Source organism: Myotis brandtii, unplaced genomic scaffold (genome assembly GCF_000412655.1).
Source record: "Myotis brandtii unplaced genomic scaffold, ASM41265v1 scaffold482, whole genome shotgun sequence".
In the NCBI taxonomy this organism is placed as follows: domain Eukaryota; kingdom Metazoa; phylum Chordata; class Mammalia; order Chiroptera; family Vespertilionidae; genus Myotis; species Myotis brandtii.
Genome location: NW_005368420.1, coordinates 37,669 through 58,717, shown reverse-complemented (window position 1 = coordinate 58,717; position 21,049 = coordinate 37,669). Strand labels below are relative to the sequence as shown.

The following is a 21,049-nucleotide window of genomic DNA, read 5'->3' as shown; positions in this document are numbered from 1 at the left end:
TGTTATCTCCGATAAGGGTTTAATCTCCAACATTTACAGGGAACTTATACAACTTAACAAAAAGAAGATAAACAATCCAATCAAAAAATGGGCAAAGGACCTAGACACTTTTCGAAAGAGGACATACAGAAGGCAAAGAGACATTTGAAAACATGCTCAAAGTCACTAATCATCCGAGAGATGTAAATCAAACGACAATGAGATACCATCTCACACCTGTCAGAATGGCTATCATCAACAAATCAACAAATGACAAGTGCTGGCAAGGATGTGGAGAAAAAGGAAACCTCATGCACTGCTGTTGGGAATACAGACTGGTGCATGAGGTTTGTTCAAAGTATTACAACAATATGGCATTTCCTTAAAAAATTAAAAATGGAACTCCCCTTTGACCCAGTAATCCACTTCTAGGACTATATCCCAAGAAATCAGAAACACCAATCAGAAAGAACATAGGCACCCCTATGTTCATAGCAGCACAATTTACAATAGCTAAGATTTACAATAGCCCATGTGCCCATCGGCAGATGAGTGGATTAAGAAACTGTGGTACATCTGCACAATGGAATACTACACTGCAGTAAAAAAGAAGGAGTTCATACCATTTGCCACAGCATGGGTGGAACTGGAGAGCATTACGCTAAGTGAAATAAGCCAGTTGGAGAAAGATAAATATCATATGATCTCACTCATTTGTGGAATATAATGAACAACAGAAACTGATGAACAAAAACAGATCCAGAGACAGAGAATTATCAATCAGACTGTCAAACCTCAGAGGGAAGGTAGGGGAGGGTGGGGGGAAGGGGGAAAAGATCAACCAAAGGATTTGTATGTATGCATATAAGCCTACCCAATGGACACAGACACCAGGGGGGTGAGGGCATGAGTGAGGGGGTGGGGGGACAATGGGGGCATAAGGACACATATGTAATACCTTAATCAAAAAAGAAATTTAAAAAAAGAAGTGCACATTGGTAGTTATGAAATAGTCATGGGGATGTAAGGTACAACATAAAAAATATAGTCAATAATATTGTAATAACTAAGTATTGTGCCAATCTACTTGGGAGGATAGCTTTGTAAAGTATATGATTGTGTAACCACTATCATATTGTGTCAGACTAAGTTATAATTCAGGACTGTATCACCTAAAACTAACACAAACAAGAACTGAATGTAAACTGTAATGTAAAAATATATGAATTGGACTTGGGCGTGGTGGGATGTGTCCTTGGACTTAGAGAGCGGGATGTCCAGCTTGTGAGTGGGAATCTCCACGTCCAGCACGAATAACGAGCGATTTAAAAATGGGTGAGATTGAACTGATAAGAACAGATACTACACAGCAATAAAACAAAATTTAAAAAGCTAAAAAAAAAAAATGGGTGACATTGAGAAAGGCAAGAAGAGTTTTGTTCAGAAGTGTGCCCAGTGCCATACTATAGAAATGGAAGGTAAGCACAAGACAGGGCCAAATCTCCATGGTCTATTTGGGCGAAAGGATGTAAAAATATATGAATTGGACTTGGGCGTGGTGGGACGTGTCCTTGGACTTAGAGAGCAGGATGTCCAGCTTGCGAGTGGGAATCTCCATGTCCGGCACAAATAACGAGCGATTTAAAAATGGGTGAGATTGAACTGATAAGAACAGATACTACACAGCAATAAAACAAAATTTAAAAAGCTAAAAAAAAAAAATGGGTGACATTGAGAAAGGCAAGAAGAGTTTTGTTCAGAAGTGTGCCCAGTGCCATACTATAGAAATGGAAGGTAAGCACAAGACAGGGCCAAATCTCCATGGTCTATTTGGGCGAAAGGCAGGTCAGGCCCCTGGATTTTCTTACATGGATGCCAACAAGAACAAAGGTATCACCTGGGGAGAGGCTACACTGATGCAATAGTTGGAGAACCCCAAGAAGTACATCCCTGGAACAAAAGTGATCTTCACTGGCATTAAGAAGAGTGCAGGCCCTAACCGGTTTGGCTCAGTGGATAGAGCGTCGGCCTGTGGACTGAAAGGTCCCAGGTTCGATTCCAGTCAAGGGCATGTACCTTGGTTGCAGTCGGCAAAAGACAGGTCAGGCCCCTGGATTTTTCTTACACGGATGCCAACAAGAACAAAGGTGTCACCTGGGATGAGGCTACACTGATCGAGTATTTGGAGAATCCCAAGAAGTACATCTCTGGAACAAAAATGATCTTCACTGGCATTAAGAAGAGTGCAGAAAGGGCAGACTTGATAGCTTATCTCAAAAAAGCTACTAATGAGTAATAGTTGACCACTGCCTTATTTATTACAAATCTCTCATGACATTTTTATGTGTACCATAATTAAATTGATCTCATACACCAGAATTCAGATCATGAATAGCTAATAGAGCATTTCTTTTGGGTAGTCCTGATTTAAATAAGATTGGCTTGTGGTTAAATGATATGGTCAGCTTTTTGAGCTTTAATGGTAATTTTGGTTCAGCAAGCGTTATCACTGTTCTGTCTTCTAAAAATATGATTGGACTTGATTCGTAGTATTCAACTTTTCACAGAGGTGGTGAGTGCCATCTCAAAACCTGTAGGAGACTGGCTTATATTTAGATTTATATGACTGGTTGTATGTTTAAATTCTGAAGAAATCCCTTCACTGTCTCTCAGACCTGCAAGACTTGCTTGTGTTTCAAGTTGTGTTCATTAGCCTGTTAAAAGGCAAGGGCTGCAGGTAAGCTGGCAGTGACCATTTTGTCTTTTTGGTCCCAACTATGCCAATTTAATAAAATTCCCTGTATCTAAACTGTTGCCTTTTACTGAATGCAAGGCATTTTAGTGTGGTTTATGTATAATATCAAATAAAAAGTACTTAACATGTCTACATTTTATAGATGATCTTTAAGGTCAGGTGCTTGACAAGATAAAGCAGCAAACTGTGAATCCTTTAAGTCAGACTAAGTTATAATTCAGGATTGTCTTGAACAGCTATCCATTTACTATATATGTGTGTGATTTTGCCAGCTCATTAGGCTTAAAGTAGAGAATAGATCATCAACACAAAATTGTAAATTATGTCATTATAAGGCTTAAGATAATTAAAAACAAAGCCACAAAAATATATGAATAGTTAAAGAGTCTAGCAATCTACTTATTAAAAGAGACCTTATAAACAATCTCCCTTGTGTAGAAGGAGGGTAAGGATCCAAAGTGACAACTCACCTATACAGCACATCGGCTACAGGCAGGGACCCTAGATCAGTCTGTTTCTGTAATAGATGGACTGTATGGACAAAAGTTTTCAATGATCCCCTAAAAATAAAAGGAGGGAATAGAAAATCATCAAAATTGAAAAGGCAAATAAAAAGGTTGTTAATGTTAATTTTATTAACCAAATGGGAACAGTTCCAAATGTGTCTATCTGCTTATGTCAATCATATGTGTTATACAAAGTATACTTACTTAGTATGTGAGTGGCATGATCTGAACAGTCAATTATAATGTTCCTGCATTTGTAAAGGTAGATAATTTCCCCTAACACAAAAGTTCAAAACGTAAGGCTCAGTACAAAGACCATGTGACTATTATTCTTGGATACTATTTTCATCAAGAAATTTTCTAGTCTAGAGGAGAGATTTCATAGGAGGAGGTTATATTTAAAGTTTAACAGTATTTCCAGAATTAAGTTTTTAATGTCTTTCTTAGGTTCATCCATTTTACATACATCTCATTGAAGCCCATCATATCAAAAAAGGAATATATTTAAATAATTACTACTTTGTACTGAGAGCTTCCCTTGCTGTGACTATAATACTTCAGAGGTCACCACTACCTGATTTCCTTTTGGTTCCCAAGGTTGGAGGCTCTGGGAAGTCCCTAATATGATCAGCAGGATCTAAAAGAAGGTGCTATTAAGAAGCACAAGACTGACTTGGCTAGATCCCAAGTATAAATCACCACAAGAACATTTCCTGATCTAAATGATCGCCTGTATCAGATGGGTGACTTCAGATTGCTGCCTTATTCTCTTAGCCAAGGCTTTAATTGCTAGGTATCACATGCCTAAACCCCAAAGAAATGGAATACCTAAGGCTGGACTGAGTAGGCCTAGAGTCCTCCTCTTAATTGCCCCTTTCACTATCAAAAGAATCCAAACCAAAAACCAGTATATGACAGGGAGGCAGCAGATAGAAAATAAAACCAAAGAATCAAAATACAAGACTAGCCCTAGCCAGTTTGACTCAGTGGACAGAGTGTCGACCTGTGGACTAAAAGGTCCCAGGTTCAATTCTAGTCAAGGACACATGCCCAGGTTGTGGGCTCGATCCCCGGTGGGAGTGTGCGGGAGGCAGCCGATCAATGGTTCTTTCATCATTGATGTTTCTATCTCTCTCCCCCTCTCCTTTCCTCTCTGAAATCAATAAAAATATATTTTTAAAAATTTAAAACAAAAACAAAGACAGGGAGGCAGCAGATCTATAATAATAAAAGCATAATATGCTAATTAGGCTGGATGTCCTTCCGGACCACCTTCCAGACAAAGCCAGGGCTGCGAGGGAAGCACGGGTCCTGGGTGCCAGAGGGAAGCCGTTGCCGGCAGCCGGGGGGAGGAAGGCCTACTCTTGCATGAACTTTGTGCACTGGGCCTCTAATAGAGTATAAAAACACAAGTTGGGAGTCAGGACACATGGCTCTGAAACCTGGCTTTGACTCACTAACTATACCATCTCAGTCCTGTCACCTAACTCCTATGGATTTTTACTGCTTCATCTGTCCAATAGGGCAGGATACCTTCCTGGGGTGCAGTGAGGTTAAAAAAATAAAAGGGCAAAAGCACACTGGAACATTTAAAACCAGCCATAAGGTATTATTTACTTGCTAGACTCAATCAGATTTTAAGAAAAAATTCCTCCCATGGCTCCTAAGCCACTACATTATCTGAAAACCTCATCTCCTGCTCCTCTCCTTCTACCATTGCCTTCCAGCTACCCTGCTCACTTTGCTGTCCCCTCACTCCCTGAAACACAGAAAGAGTATCAGAGTCATGCCACTGCTGCTCCTCTTGCCTGGAACTCTGTCACTGGCTTTGTTGCGTGGCTGACTCTTCCTCATCATGCAGGCTCAGTTCAAATGTCACCTTTCCAGCAGTCCTTCCTGGTATCATTAGCTAATGCTGTCCCCACCTCCACTTAGCCATTCTCTATCAAAACAGCCTGATTTGTTCACTTACAGTGACCATCCCTCTCTGAAATTATCTTATACATGTATTTGTTGCTAGCTGTCTGCCCCTCTCACTCTCATGTAAATCTTGCTAAGAACTTCATAATTCTCCAAGAAGAATTTTCTCACATACTCTTGGCTTTAAAAAAAAAAGAAGAAGAAGAAGAACTCAATCAAAAAAATTTTGAAGAAGAGAGACAAATGTGACTAATCTGTCAGACCCCATGGTCTCTAGCCAACTAGCTTAGAGGAAAGCAAGGGTAGTGAACCTTTTTCTCACAAATGTGTGCCAGTGATCATACAGGCTACTGGGCAGGAGAATGTAGAAATCTTCTCCCAGAAAAGTAACCCCAAGCACTTTTCCTACTGACAGTGGATCAATAACATCAACTTACACACAAAGAACAGCACACTATTAAATCTTGATATATACAGAGAGACCTTTCAATTAAATGATGGAGACAAACATCAGGGTCCAAAAATATAATTTGTAACCAAGTCAGTGTGACTGAGCCCAGGTGAGTAAAAACCCACTCGCCTGCTAATGCATTCCTTCTAAATACACATAAAAAACATTTTTTAAAGCTCCACAAACTTTTAACTGTCCTTCCAGAAGAAACACAGATAGAACACCTTCCACGAACTACCTGATGGGAAACACTAATCATCTCAGGGGTGAGTAGATAATGGCAAGGGTTGATCCTCCATTTCTAGCTGTTTAAGCTGTTATCATGGTATAGCAGAAAGCAAAAACTTGAACTTGGGTTCCAGCTCAGGCTGCTGGTGCCAAGTTTTGGTGAGAAAGCATCTTATGTACTGTCAAGGCCATGAAATTCAATACTGAAGACAGAGGAGGACTTCTGATGCTAAGTCTCCCATCAAATATGCTTGCCCTCTGATTCACTCACCCAACCCAGGCAGCGGCAGCAGTCACAAGGTCACCAAGTGGTACATTTGATTTCCTTACCTGGCACATGCCAAAGCCACCAGGGCAGCAGCAGCATTTTCTTTTTGCTTATGAGGGATGTGTCGGCCTGTGTCAGAAGTTTCCTCTAGCCAAGAGCACAGTAAAGTTTCAATTCCATTGAGACAGTCAGCAGGCTCCTTGGTCAAGCTCAAAGGCTGGCAGTCGCGAAGGCAGTTCAATAGCACCTCAGCAGTAATGTTACAGAGAGAGGGGTCTGTTCTACTCTGAGACTGAATAAGGGGGAAGACCAGCAGGAGCCCCATCCGGGATGTGAAGGGAGCTTGCTCGGGTTGCTGCAACAAGCCCTGGCGTTTGAGCAGGGCCAATGTTTCTTCATCGCCCGAACTTTCCCTTTCATGCTGTTCTTCCAAGGCCAGCTGGCGCTGGGCATTCCACAGTCCTCGCAAGGCATTCAGGCGGTATTCCAGCAGGCGGGCATAGGCATTGCTCTGATTCCCACAGACAGAGCGCAAACGTTCTGCTAATTCCATCGGGTTCTTGGTCTCAAATGTTAAAATCTAAAAAAAGAAACAATAGAGAAAAAGTTATGTACAGCTTTCACCGTTGCTTTCATCTATGGATTGGTTGCCTTCCATATGTGCCCTGACCAGGGATCAAACCTGCAATCTGAGTATATGCCCTGAAACAGGAATGGAACCTGCAACCTTACTGTACGGATGATACCCAACCACCCAGCTAGAGCCATGCAAATAATGATTAAATGTTCTTCACCATCAAGTCATACAAAATTATTTCCCTACCTTTTGTCAAGATTCATCAAACACAAATTACCCTTTTGGTTATTTTTCACCTGGCAATTGATAAAATAACACAAGTTCCTTAAAAAATGATCACTTTTCAAGGGCAATCATATACCTTGAAGCTATAATCATATCCAAGTAAATTAGACTGCCCTTTTTTCCTTTTTTAAAAAAAATATTTTTATTGATTTCAGGGAGGAAGTGAGAGGGAGAGAGAGATAAAAACATCAATGATGACAGAGAACCATTGATTGGCTGCCTCCTGCATGCCCCACACTGGGGATCAAGCCCACAACCCAGGCATGTGCCCTGACCTGGAATTGATCCAAGGTTAACACTCAACCCACTGAGTCACACCGGATGGGCCCTATTTTCTTTTTTCAAAAAATCAGCAATCAGCTTCCACCATGATGATCAACAACCAAAGATTGAGATATATTTGAATGATGTAAAAAAAAAAATCACAACTTTAAATTTTATTACCTTCCCAGTTATGAACATCTAAGCAAATAATCAATGTTGTTGCACCCTAGCCAGCTTGGCTCAGTGGATAAAGTGTCACCCTGCAGACTGAAGGGTCCCAGGTTCGATTCCGGCCAAGGGCACATGCCTGGGTTGCGGGCTCGATCCCCAGTGGGGGCATGCAGGAGGCAGCCGATCAATGGTTCTCTCTCATCATTGATGTTTCTATCTCTCTCTCCTTCTCCCTTCCTCTCTGAAATCAATAAAGAAGTATATTTTTTTAAAAAGAAATGTTGTTGCATTTTTTAAAAAGCTTTCCAACATTGATTATGTGATTTTCATCCAATACAACTCTTTGATATAAAATTTATGTGCTCCATATACATTTTTACTTAAGTTACACTGACATTCTACTTATGTTATATGAAGCAACTACTAAAAAATTCAATACAGGCTTTTATTAGACTCAAGAATCAAAGCACATTAAAAAATACACAGTAACTACAAAAAATAATAATCTTGGAAAATTTCTTAAATCTGAGAGGATATTCTTATATTTTAGTAAGTAACATTACTCCTAGGAATTTCTCACAATGATACATTTAAAGAAAAATATAAAATGCAAGAATGTTTACTGTAGCATTACTTCTAACAAATTATAATAGGAAAACATTTAAAGTGTAACACAGGTGGAATACTAATAGCCACAAGCAACATTATTTCAAAGGATAATTAACTATATGATATTATGTGACAACGGATAAAACATATGATCCAAATTTTCTAAGAAAAAAAGATTAAAAGGAGACACATGAAAACATTTTTAAAAAGTAAAAATAAATAAAAAATAAAAAGAATCAAAGAACAACTTGGTAACATTAAACCCGGCTATTCATTTTTTTATCAATCTCAAACATAAGTGCTTCTGAAATGTGATATTTCCTTGTTCATAAAATAATGTGTATGACAGAAACCATAGCTAACTTCAAATATTAAGAGTAGCTGAAAAAAACTATATAATATACTTCTGCATTTTTCTGATGGTTCTATATTTATAAGTACTTCAGCTTATTTTTAGCATTCCACCTGAAAGACATTCTGAAACAATATGAGTTATAATATAATTAATCAAATATTATATAATACACACACTTAAGTGACTGTTATGTGTATTGATTTAGCAGTACCTAACACACACTCAATGCTTTCAGAAATCCATTAGACTTCTCAGCAATTCAATGGCCTTTTTAGAACACTAAGAACTGTCCACTATGCTGCCATTTTTTAAGAATTTCTAAAGTTTGAAGGTCATGGCCTAAAATCATTTTATAAAGACATCATACCTTAGGGTTTTAGTAAGTCAGCTCTGAAGGATCTATTCTGGTCCTTATGAATATTAAATGATTTGTTCTCATATAAAACCACTGCCCTCAGTAACTGCTCTTGACCAAGAAGATAAAATACCAAAATGTCATTAGAAAATTAATATTCTTTTCTTTAAAAGGGAGAAGAGTCATTTAAGAAAAAGGGAAGATCCCTGTCACCCTTCATCAGAAGGAAGGGTCACTTTGGAGATAATGCTCAAGTCACCCCAATTAAGGAAATAACTTTCAAAGTAACTCATACCCTCACTGTAATTTTATCATACATGACATGTTTTTAAGCTAAGACAACAACAATCACATGGAGAGCTAATAAAAGGTAGGCAAAATATTCTTTCCCAACCAAATCTGAGATATAAGAAGAGCAGAGATAAAATTCCCCCAATAAGGTTAAGTAAAAAGCTAAAAGATATATTAAGCCTACTTCTGAGAGAAATAGAAAGTAATCCCATTTCTAAAAATTTACCCTAAAAAAGGAGACATATATACTACTATTTGTAATACTTTAAATGAGAAAATAAAAATAAATAAATAAATAAAATAAAATTTTACCCTAAAGAAATGTTACAGAAATAAAAAATGTACAAAGATGTTCATTGCAGTCTTATTATAGTGGAAAAAGTAGAAGCAATCTCAATGTCTAAAAGAGAAGTGTTTGATTAAATTATATGTATCACAAGGGAATATTATGCAATAATGAAAAATTTAGCCATACAGCAGCAATAAAAAGCAGTATAAAACTGTATATGCCCTATAATAGGACTATGTAAAACACGCTTGTTCAAGTTTGAAATGTCACTGGTAATTATGGTAATAGAATCATGGCGGTGGGGTTCTCTATTTAAAAAAAAAAAAGAAACAATAGTGATAAGTTAAATAGTTTATATTTTTAAAAAGCAGTAATGGCCCAGGCCTGGCTGGGTAGCTCTGTTGTTTAGAGCATTGTCCCATAATACCCAGGTTGTAGGTTTAATCCCCGGTCAGGGCACATACAAGAATCAACCAATAAATGCATAAAAAAGTGGAACAACAAATCGATGTTTCTCTTTCTTTCTTCTTTCTCAAATCAATTTTCTAAAAAGCAGTCATAACTAGAGCTGATGTTTTTCACAAGCAAACACTATCTTTAAACAACTGGTAATCAGATGGTGCTACAATAGATATATTTGCAGTTTGGGGGACATATCTGACAAAGTATAATCACAAGTACCAAAGAAAATGGTACTTGAATCACTATTTTAAAATATTTTTTTTATTGATTTCATAGAGGAAGAAAGAGAGAGTCAGAAACATCAACGATTAGAGAATCATTGATCAGCTGCCTCCTGTATGTCCCCTACTGGGGATCTAGCCCGAAACCCAGGCATGTGCCCTTGACCGGAATCAAACCCGGGACCCTTCAGTCAGCAGGCTAACACTCTATCCACGGTCACAAACCAGATAGGGTACTTAAATCACTTCTTCGTTCCATCTGTTGTACTTTGGAAGCAGTTTATCTCAACATAGGATTGATTATATTCCTGATTAGAAGAAAAGGCTGGGTAGTGGGTGGGATGGGGAAGACCACCATAAATGGTGGGAACTATCAATGAAAAATAAAACCTCTTACTCTCCAAGAATAAATGACATTTAAATCTCAGTCCCTAGACAGTTTGGCTTGGTGGATAGAGCGTTGGCCTGTGTACTGAAGGGTCCAGGGTTCGATTCTGGCCAAGGGCACACTTCCTCAGGTTGCAGGCTCGATTCCCAGTAGGGGGCGTGTAGGAGGCAGCCAATCAATGATTCTCTCTCATTGATGTTTCTATCTCTCTCTCCCTCTCCCTTCCTCTCTAAAATCAATAAAAATATTTAAATAAATAAATCTCAGGATCACTCAGGCTCCAAATAGATGAATTATATTACTATACTACCTAGTATGGTACATTAACCCATTCAATTAATTATATGAACCTATCAGCATAAAAGGCATTTACACCTGGATTATTTCAAAGCGGACCAACTGGTCAGACTTGCAACCTCAACACAAAACTTTCCAATAAAGGATATAGAATAATGAAACCCTCTCAAACGTTGGAGTGAATTTTTAAACCCTTCTACAGCTTTTCCTAACATTTTTCACATTATATAGATGGTAATCATGGCCAAATTGAATTGCATATGGTAGTTCAAAGAAAATCAGAAAGATCTCATGTGAACCAAGTAAAATCAATTGTGAGTGGAAGGATAGAATTCTATCTCTGATATGAAAGCCTATATCAAGAGTGGATCACTTATCAATTAAATTAGACCCTGAAGTTATATGACCTTATCCAAGCTTGGAAATATATGTTCATTTACATTCTCTTTCAACAACTTTTTTAAAAAGGTCTTTAACTTAACTGATAACCAGAATTAAGTTTCACACTTTAATTCATAAGTTTAAGCCCATAGTTTGATGCCAAAACTAGAAATAGACCCTGATTTGTCACAGATTATTTGGCTCAGCTCTGTCAAACTTTCTCCAAGAAATGGTGATTTTTCCCAGACCTTCCTATAACTGCTATTGATAGCAGGATTGTTAGAACTGTAAGGATTCAACATATAAGAAATCACTATTCAAACTTTTGCATGAAAATTCCATCTTGTCCTGGCCCTTGCCTAACTTTCATCTTTTGTCAGTCTAAATCCTACCTATCTTTCAAAACGCAGCTCTGCCACCTACTTTGAGAAACTCTGATTTCTTCTTTCTCCCTCTTCCTCTTTCCAGAATTAGCTTCTCCATGTTTCCATAGTATCCAGCACATACCTCTTATCAGAAGATCAGCCACAAACTATGGGAAAAAAATGTCTACTGTTTTTAATAAAGGATGTGCATTAAGGAAATGTAGAGAGTAATGTTCAAAATGGCTCTTGAAAGTTGATCCAAGACATCAAAATCTCTTCTCGTTATCAAGTAATTTTTTCACCAACGTAATTCACGGCAGAACCAATACAGATCATCTTCCTATGTTTATAACTAACAGATAAAATTTGGAGAAAGATGTAGAATGAACTCCTCAAAATGGTTTTAATACTATTATAAATGTTATTAGGAGTATTTAAAGAAAAAAGATATTTTCAAAAAACTAACTTTATCTGTTAATTACTTGAATTACATAATTTAACATAAAGACTACCATGGTGTGATATATTCAAATACTTAGCATAAACATGTTTTAGTAAGAAAATCACTGTTGACCGTTTTTAAATAAAAATGTAAAAAATTAAAGAAATTATACAAGTCCGATATGTATAAACCACACTCTACTATAATGGTGTTTATTTACAGTGTGCCCCCCCCCTTTTAACTGTGAGTCCTAAAAGGGGAAAACCATATCTTATTCATATTTGTATCAGCATAGAGTCTGGCCACATAAATGTTTGATAAATTAATGAGAAGATACATTCCAAGAGTAATTATCTTAGGACGTACAGCTGGTTCCCACTGTATATCTGAATAACACTCCCTCACTTGGATTGATTATACTTCTGCATTCTGGAGCAATGGAAAAATACTATTCTCTTCCACATAAAAGCCTTTTAATTCCATGAGGAAAACACATGCGATAGAAGAAGGGGACACCAGAAAATGAGTTAGTTCTCAGACAGTTGTTCTCAGCCTGGCTGAATATTAGAACTGCTTTGAGAGTTTTTTCATAATACTAATGGGGGCTGGGCGGATGAGTAAAAAGGAGGAGGGTTTAAGAAGTACAAATCGCCTGTTATAAAAACAGTCATGGGGGTGTAACATACAGCACAGGGAATATAGTTCAATGATATAGTAATAACTATGTAGGATGTCAAATGGATACTGGACTTCTCAGGGTGAGCCTTCATAGGTCTATAAATGTTTAATCACTATGTTGTACACCCTAAACTAATGTAATACTGTATGTCAATTGTAATAAAAAAACAACAAACAGTACTAATTGAGTGGGCCCCCTCCTAGTCTGATTATCTGGGGAAGGGACCTAGACTTTTTTCTTCCTTCCTTCCTTCCTTCCTTCCTTCCTTCCTTCCTTCCTTCCTTCCTTCCTTCCTCCCTCCCTCCCTCCCTCCCTCCCTCCCTCCCTTCCTTTTTTTAACTTCAGAGGTGAAAGCAGTGTGCAGCCAAGATTGCAAACCATTGAGTTAGGGAGACTAGGTGAAGCCCAGCCTCTGCAAATAACTGTTTCCCGGAGACATTTTACTTAAATCCTCTGTCTGTATTTCTACATCTGTAAAATGAGGGTAACACCTGTTTCTATTTTACATCATTGTTAAGATCAAAGGAAATAGTGTACAAGGAGTGCTCTGAAAAAGTGGAAACCGCTAAACGATTGTTAGAACATTACAGATACTTCCTTATTTTAGAGCGATTACCACCAAGAAAGGAATTTTTCTGGATAACCCTACAAGAAGGAAGACTTGACTAGATAAAAGCTGAAGGGTTGAGGGTTCGGTAAAGGAGATTTGAATTTAACACATGCTTCTTTTGAGCCAACACTGTTTAAAAGATGCTAATGCAATCTTAAAATGCATTAGTAGAATTCCAGTGTCTGTAGCAAGGGAGGTAATAATCCCATTTATATTCTGCAATGGTCAAACTATAATAGTTTGAACTGGAATATCCTGTTCAGTCCAGAGTACCTCATTTTAAGATGTCATTAAGAGACTAGAGTGTGTCCAGGAGAGGATGATTTGACTAACTGGTAATCGTGTCACATTAGAAACGGTTAAGAAACTGAGGATGTGTGGCCCAGAAAAGAGATGAGTGGGAAGAGGGACTGCCTTCATAAGACTGAAGGGCTGCTACGGGGAAAAGGATGACATTATTGCGCCAGAAGAAGCAGAAATAGGACATTACTGGGATGCACAGCACAATAGGGAACTTTGATGAAAATTCAGTATTTATCAGAATTCCTGGATGTATTTATTTAAAAAAAAATAAAAAAGATTCTTGATGCCTGGCTGGCTTGGCTCAGTGGTTGAGCATCAACCTATGAACCAGGAGGTCATGGTTTGATTCCTGGTCAGGGCACATGCCTGGGTTGTGGGCTCGATCTCCAATGTGGGGCATGCAGGAGGCAGCCAATCAATGATTCTCTCTCATCACTGATGTTTCTATTTCTCTCTCCCTCTCTCTTCCTGTCTAAAAACAATAAAAATATTTATCTTAAAAAACAACAAAGAAAAGAAAAACAAAATACAGGATAGTGGTTTCTTACATGGAGAGGAGGGTTAAATTATAGAATACACAGAGGGCTTTAAAGGTACTGGTTAAGAATCTATTTATTTCTTAACTGGGTGATGGGATCACAGAGTATGTATACAGGGTGTCCCAAAAAATATATACACACTTTAACAGCTGATAGCTCAATTTTGAAAATGAAATGTATTTTAATAATTACTTTATAATTATTCAAAAGATATACCTTATATATATACACCATATATATATACCTTATATATATGTTTGAATATATTATATATTATTAGTAAAAAATGTTGCAATTCCTATTATTATTCCAGCCCTATAAAGCAGACCAAGATCATTATCTCCAGTGTTGACTAGCACTTAGTGGTTTCTCTAGAGATGGCATCACTGTAAAATGAAAGTATTACCAGTATAAGGTATGAATAGCTCAAGGGCTTCTTATTTTTAGGAACAGCATGAGCTGATGCACAAGCTTAGCTCTCAATGATGCTATAGTTGCATCTGCCTCTGGAAGGAGCTGTTGGTTGTCTAGGGAGACTAAGGTCTAGGTAGAGACTCTTAAAGGTGGCAGGGGTAGGAGGGTGGACAGAGATTGCCTCCCAGAGGATATAACATTTGGTTGTCACAAGTATAGAGGTGCTACTGGTAAAGGTCGGGGATGCCACTAAACATCCTCAATGCACAGGAAGCCCTCACAACCTAAATCACCTGGCTGATATTGAGAAACCCTGCTCTGTGTAACCACTTGGAGAGCATTCAGGAAGCCCATCTGACTTTAATTTGTGATGACCCAATCTCCCATAAGGATAGAGGGAGCCCTAGTTTGCAAAGTTTGTTGATCCTCAGAATTGTGCACAGAAGGGAGTCTAATTATATGCTCAATTAAAATATAAGGTTTTTCTTCTTTTTTTTTAATCCTCACCCAAAAATATTTTTCCATTGAGTGGAAGAAAGAGGAAAAGACAGAGAGAAATATAAATATAAGAGAAACACATCAATTGGTTGCCTCCTGCATGAGCCCCAACCAGGGCCCAGGTCATGGAGGAGCCTGCAACTGAGGTACGTGCCCTTGACCTGAATCAAACCCGCCCTTTGGTGGTCCACAGGCCGACGCTCTATCCACTGAGCCAAACCGGCTAGGGCTAGAATACAAGCTTTAGCCCTGACTGGTTTGGCTCAGTGGATAGGGCGTCGGCCTGCGGACTGAAAGGTCCCAGGTTCAATCCCAGTCAAGGGCATGTACATTGGTTGTGGGCACATCCCCAGTGGGGGGTGTGCAGGAGGCAGCTGATTGATGTTTCTCTCTCATCAATGTTTCTAACTCTCTATCCCTCTCCCTTCCTCTCTGTAAAAAATCAATAAAATATATTTTTTAAAAAAATAGAATAGTTTTATGGATAAGTATTATGTGAAAGAAGGCTTCTGATAGATTGTAACCTCCTTAAAAGTGCAGACTTTGATTCTTCTTTATATCTTCTGCACTGAAAATCTCAGTATGCTTTGAATCGTTGCTCCTGAAAAAAGACACAGAGCACAGCACCTGGCATATAGTGAGCACTCATAACTTCAGTTAATATTACTTGAAAAAAATCTTTTTCAAATTCAAATTCTAGCAATATAGCTTACAACTTTGTCTATTTTCCCCCTAAGGCAGTGGTTCTCAACCTTGGCTGCACATTAGAATCACCTGGGAATCTTTTTAAAATCCTGATTTCTGGGCCTCATCCTCCGGAAATTGTTTCTTTGTTATGGGGTGGGGCCACAACATTAGTAACAAAGAAACAGAATTTCCAGAGGATGAGACCCAGTAATCAGGATTTTAAAAAGATTCCCAGGTGATTCTAATGTGCAGCCAAGGTTGAGAACCACTGCCCTAAGGTATCCCAAGCATCAGAAAACCTGACACAAAATAGATGCTCAATAAATATTTATGAATGAGTAAATGACTAAAAATGCTACCCCATAGTGCACTTGCATGCCTCCCCCCAAAAAACAAAACATAAGAAAGCAATAGGCACAATGAGGCACCACGTCCAAACGCACCCCCAGATCAGCACAACTTCTGCCTGAGACTCCCAACCTCACCTTCTAGACAACATAAACAAGAAAGCTGAAATCAGTATCATTCACACACTGATGATAAGATCGGTGCATTAGTTCTAAACCCACGGCTGGTAACTGTTTGGCTGGGCATGAATATGCACCCAGTGACTATTCAATAAAAATTACTGATCACCGTGGCTGACCCCTAACCACATCTAAGAAACATGAGAAATGCTGCATCTTTCATGTCACTGAATCTTGCCCTTCTCATCAATTCCTACTCACAGCTGTGCCTGACTAATTAAAACTGCCTGGAAACCTCATCTATCACTTTACTGGATATTTCTTCTACTTAATCAAGATTCCACTTTAGAATTCAAATCCATCTGTCTCCCTCAGTCTGCAAAGAACGAATGTTCGGAAAAACTAACCAACTAGCTAAAATTAAATGTACCTTTTCTAGCTAAGACTTAATATGTTGTTGGAGACTGGGAACAAGGAGTGTAACAATGAATCACTAAAAAGAAGATAACATAAAGCTTAACCATGTTAAATATTTAGATATTCAACTCCCACCTTAGAAATCAGGGACAAATCCAGAAATTATTGGCTAAAATGGGTTTATATCGAAAGGCAAAACTTTCTGATTAAATTAACACATGTCAAATATTGCTCACCCAAAGTAATTACACATGACTATCAACCCTAAAGTTTTACTCATCCATTTGTTTCCCTCTCATTTAAACATCAGAAACCTAAACTGGCTCATAACCTATAGCTTCACCTTCAATATCTGAAAAATATAGCATTCATTGCTGAGCTATAGGTCCTGTCTCATGAAAAAAAAAACACAAAAAAACCCCACCTCTGTCCAAAAAACAAATTCCAAAACTAGCTTAACTCAAGAGTTTCAAAAAAGCTCAACATACTACAGGCACACAGGTGCTAATAGAAAGCACAGGAGACTGGAAACAAATCTGGCAGTAGATCTCTGAACTGTCTCGAGTTTTTCCTACTGCATACAAAAGTTTTGTATTAAGGAAAAAATCAAGAACAACACAAAAACAATAAGCAAGCCTCTAAACCTTATCTATAAGCACAAACAAAAACTAATCAAGCAATAAAAGCAACCTTAATAATATAATAAACACAAAGATAAATAGCAAAATAAGCAATTTGAGGACAATTAAGTATTTTACAAAAGAAAATTACTGACTATATATTAATAACATTATAACATTTGTCTACAGAAAGTGGAAGTAATTTCATGAAAAAAGTATAAATAATTTATATTTTTCTTTTCTTTTTTAAATTTTCTCCAGAGAACATGTACGACTTTTGTAAGAAGTTATTTTAGAAAGAATAGAAAGCAAATAGTCTTTCCTACAGGCTCTAAAGCACACAGGAAGTCTGGTAGTGAGGGAACTACATTTACCAAATGTTGATGTGCCAGAAACTATGCTGAAGCTTCCATTTCCATTTTCCTTAATCTTGAAAATCAGAGCATAAGGTAGGTAAGTAGCAGTGTTGTGCTCATCCTTCCTATATAATAAAAGCCTAATATGCAAATCGACCGAACGGTGGAACAACCAGCAGAACCACTGGTCACTATGTGGTGCACTGACCACCAGGGGGCAGACGCTCAATGCAGGACATGCCCCCAGCCCACAGGCCCCAGGCCAGCCAAGGCAGGTGCCAGCGGGGGGGCCCCCCTAACCGCCCCCGCCAGTTGCCCTGCAGAGGGAGGCAACCAGCGGCGGTGGCAGGGGCAGAACCAGGAAGCGGGCAGCGCCAGGGCAGCCAAGGCGGGTACCAGAGGGGGCCCCCCGATCGCCCCACCGGTTGGCCTGCAGATTAGCCCTGATCGCCAGCCAGGCCTAGGGACCCTACCTGTGCACGAATTTTGTGCGCCAGGCCTCTAGTTCTACAATAAGAAAACAGCTGGTTTAGAAAATTAAGCCAATGGCCAAGGTCACATCATTAGTAAATGGTGAACTAGGATTAAAAGGCAATCTCTAGAGCCCAATTCTGAACCACACCAGCAGCGTTTCCCACACATGCTAAGAATCACCTTAGGGCCCAGCTGGCATGGCTCAGTGGTTGAGTGACAACCTACGAACCGGGAGGTCACAGTACATGCCTGGGTTGTGGGATCGAACCCCAGTGAGTGTGGGGTGTGCAGGAGGCAGCCAATCAATGATTCTCTCTCATCATTGATGTTTCTATCTCTCTCTCCCTCTCCCTTCCTCTCTGAAATAAAACATTTTTTTTAAAAAATCACCTTACGCACTAGTTAGAGAAACATACTGTATCCACAAACCCTATACCTTCCATCAGAGGGCGAAGGAATCTGTATAAGTAATAGGCAACCCAGTGATTCTTATCAAGTATGACTTGGAAACCCTGTCCACCCTTCTCTCCATTGCCACCCAAATTTTCGTTTGGGATGAAGCCTATTACTGAATATAAATTGCCCCTTGTTTAAATGACAGGTTCTACATTCTCCAAAAACAAAAAACACACAAAATAAAATCAAAAACAATCTATTGGTTGAAGAGACTCTTGGGTTTCCAGAGAGAGAGAAATGACCACTCCATGAAGCAGGAGCTAAAGCTTTTGTGTTGAGGCTGCCATGTCTCCTGAATTTCTACAGTCTCCATAATTGCTCTGAGAGTTCCTGGCAGCTTATTTCCCCAACCATGAACCCAGAGTCTGGGGAAAGGAGAAGAGAGCAGGGCAATGTGCTCAATGACAGCCACACTCAGTTGCTCTCATTTTTAAAAACAGGAGAAAGGAGACATGGAATTTCCTATTCCTAAATAAGAGCTTTCCTAGGAGAAACAGGTTATCAATTATTTGGATTAGTATTTCATATACACATAAATACAGAAAACAGTGAGGGCTCTAGCCAGTTTGGCTTAGTGGATAGTGTGAGCCTGCAGACTGACAGGTGCGGTTCCATTCCAGTCAAGAGCACATACCAGGCTGAAGCCCGATACCCAGTAGGGGGCGTGCAAGAGGCAGCCGATCAATGATTCTCTCTCATCATTGATGTTTCTCTCTCTCTTTCCCTCTCCCTTCCTCTTTAAAATCAATAAAAACATACAAAAGAAAAAAAAAGTGAGGTCCACAGTAAACTGGAAAATGCATGTCCCTTCTAGAGGCACTCAAATTCAAGTTACTTTTGAAATTTTACATGCCAAACAAAACCTCTCTGTGGGTTGAATTTGACCTCTGACAATAGTTTGCAATCCTGTGGGCCCAAATTTTTTACATATCATTTTTTCATAAACCTATGTATTTATTATATAAAATGTATGTTTATATATTTCATGGGGTGACAAATGTTGAATTTTAAAATCTCTTGCTAATTATCCTATATAATAAAAGCCTAATATACTAAGTGTCCGGTCAGCCGTTCAACCAATCAAAGCGTAATATGCTAATGATATGCTAAGGCCACTCAACCGCTCGCTATGATGTGCACTGACCACCAGGGGGCAGACAGTCGACCAGTTGGTTAGCTTGCTGCTGGAGTCTGCCTGATCCGGGCTGAGTAAGACAGGCCGGACACACCCTGGAGCCCTCCTGCATCCCTCCCCGCCCTGATCATGCACCAGTGGGGTCCCTCAGCTTGGCCTGTGCCCTCTCGCAATCTGGAACCCCTTGGGGGATGTCAGAGAGTCAGTTTCCGCCTGATCCTGCAGAATTCGTGCACCGGGCCTCTAGTACTTCAATAAAGCTAAAAAAAAAAATCTCTGATGCCCACCGGTGCACGAATTCGTGCCCCGGGCCTCTAGTACTTCAATAAAGCTAAAAAAAAAATCTCTGATGAAAAATGAGTTAGCGTTGGAAGTAGTTCCTTTTGAAAAATGAAACTCCAGTATTAGGAATAACCTAGTGATTCAAATACAAATCATGCAAAATGAATTTACCTGCACGTCAGTTACCTACCATTAACCATCAGCTATTAGGAATAATATTGGCCCCCTCATGGACAGAACTTGGAGCTACGGTTCACAAACGTCCTTCTGTTCCACTATAGCTGAGAAACAGCACCTCTCCCCAGTCACTGTGCTCTCCCAATGCAGCAATGCGCGGGGTAGAAGGAGAGGGGGCCCGAGGCAGGTGTTAGGAACTGCTAATTTAGAACATAAGGACAGTATGTTGGCCCAAGCTGTGTTTGCTCTCACGCCAATTGTTTGCCATATGAACTATAAACACATTCCATTTAAATGGATGACGTGTAACAGGACAATAGACAGAACTCCCTGCTTGAGCTTTTTCAGGCTGTTGACCTCATTGGTTCTGCCAACTCCCTGTCCCAGTTGATTATAATCCTCTGGGCAGAAATAGTTCACTTCTTTTTTTAATATATATTTTTATTAATTTCAAAGAGGAAGGGAGAGGAAGAGAGAGATAGAAACATCAATGATGAGAGTGAATCATTGATCGTCTGCCTCCTGCACACCACCTACTGGGGATTGAGCCCAAAACCCTGGCATGTGCCCTTGACCGGAATCCTTCATCCCAGTACCTCCAATCCACAAGCCGACAGACACTCTATCCATTGAGCCAAAACGGCTAGGGCAAAATAGTTCACTTCTTAGCTGAGAAAGGCCATGGCGATAAAAAAGTAAAGCCCAGTGAACATAAAGGTTGAATGTTTTTAAAGGCCAAGCATTCAAACTGCAGGTGGAAAAACTTTATTTATTCAAGTCACTGCAGCACAGAGAAAAGTTCTGATTGCTTTGATATTAAGAAATAAACTAGATTAACACAAGAAGTGTTCTACCAAGGGATGCAATAAGAGGACTATATATTTTATCTGGATGAGCATAATTAATCTTTCTATTTTTGAGAGTAACCTCTAAAGCAAGAGTTAGAGAACGGATCAATATTATGGTTCAGAAAAATAAGTTTCATTATGTAGACTCTAGGACAGTGATGGCGAACCTTTTGAGCTCGGCGTGTCAGCATTTTGAAAAACCCTAACTTAACTCTAGTGCTGTGTCAC

General features: G+C 39.1%; 1 protein-coding gene across 1 annotated transcript in view; it reads right to left on the bottom strand.

Moving 5' to 3' along the window:
• HECTD4 (HECT domain containing E3 ubiquitin protein ligase 4) overlaps positions 1-11,603 on the bottom strand; it is a 126,511-nt gene extending 114,908 nt beyond the window's left edge. Inside the window, exons 1-3 of the mRNA XM_014547721.1 lie at positions 11,476-11,603; positions 6,170-6,687; positions 3,205-3,294 (exon numbers count right to left, since the gene is read on the bottom strand). Coding sequence (XP_014403207.1) covers positions 3,205-3,294; positions 6,170-6,687; positions 11,476-11,535 — 668 coding nt within the window. The 5' untranslated portion in view covers positions 11,536-11,603. The remainder of the gene's footprint in view (positions 1-3,204; positions 3,295-6,169; positions 6,688-11,475) is intronic.
• Positions 11,604-21,049: the final 9,446 nt, after the last annotated feature.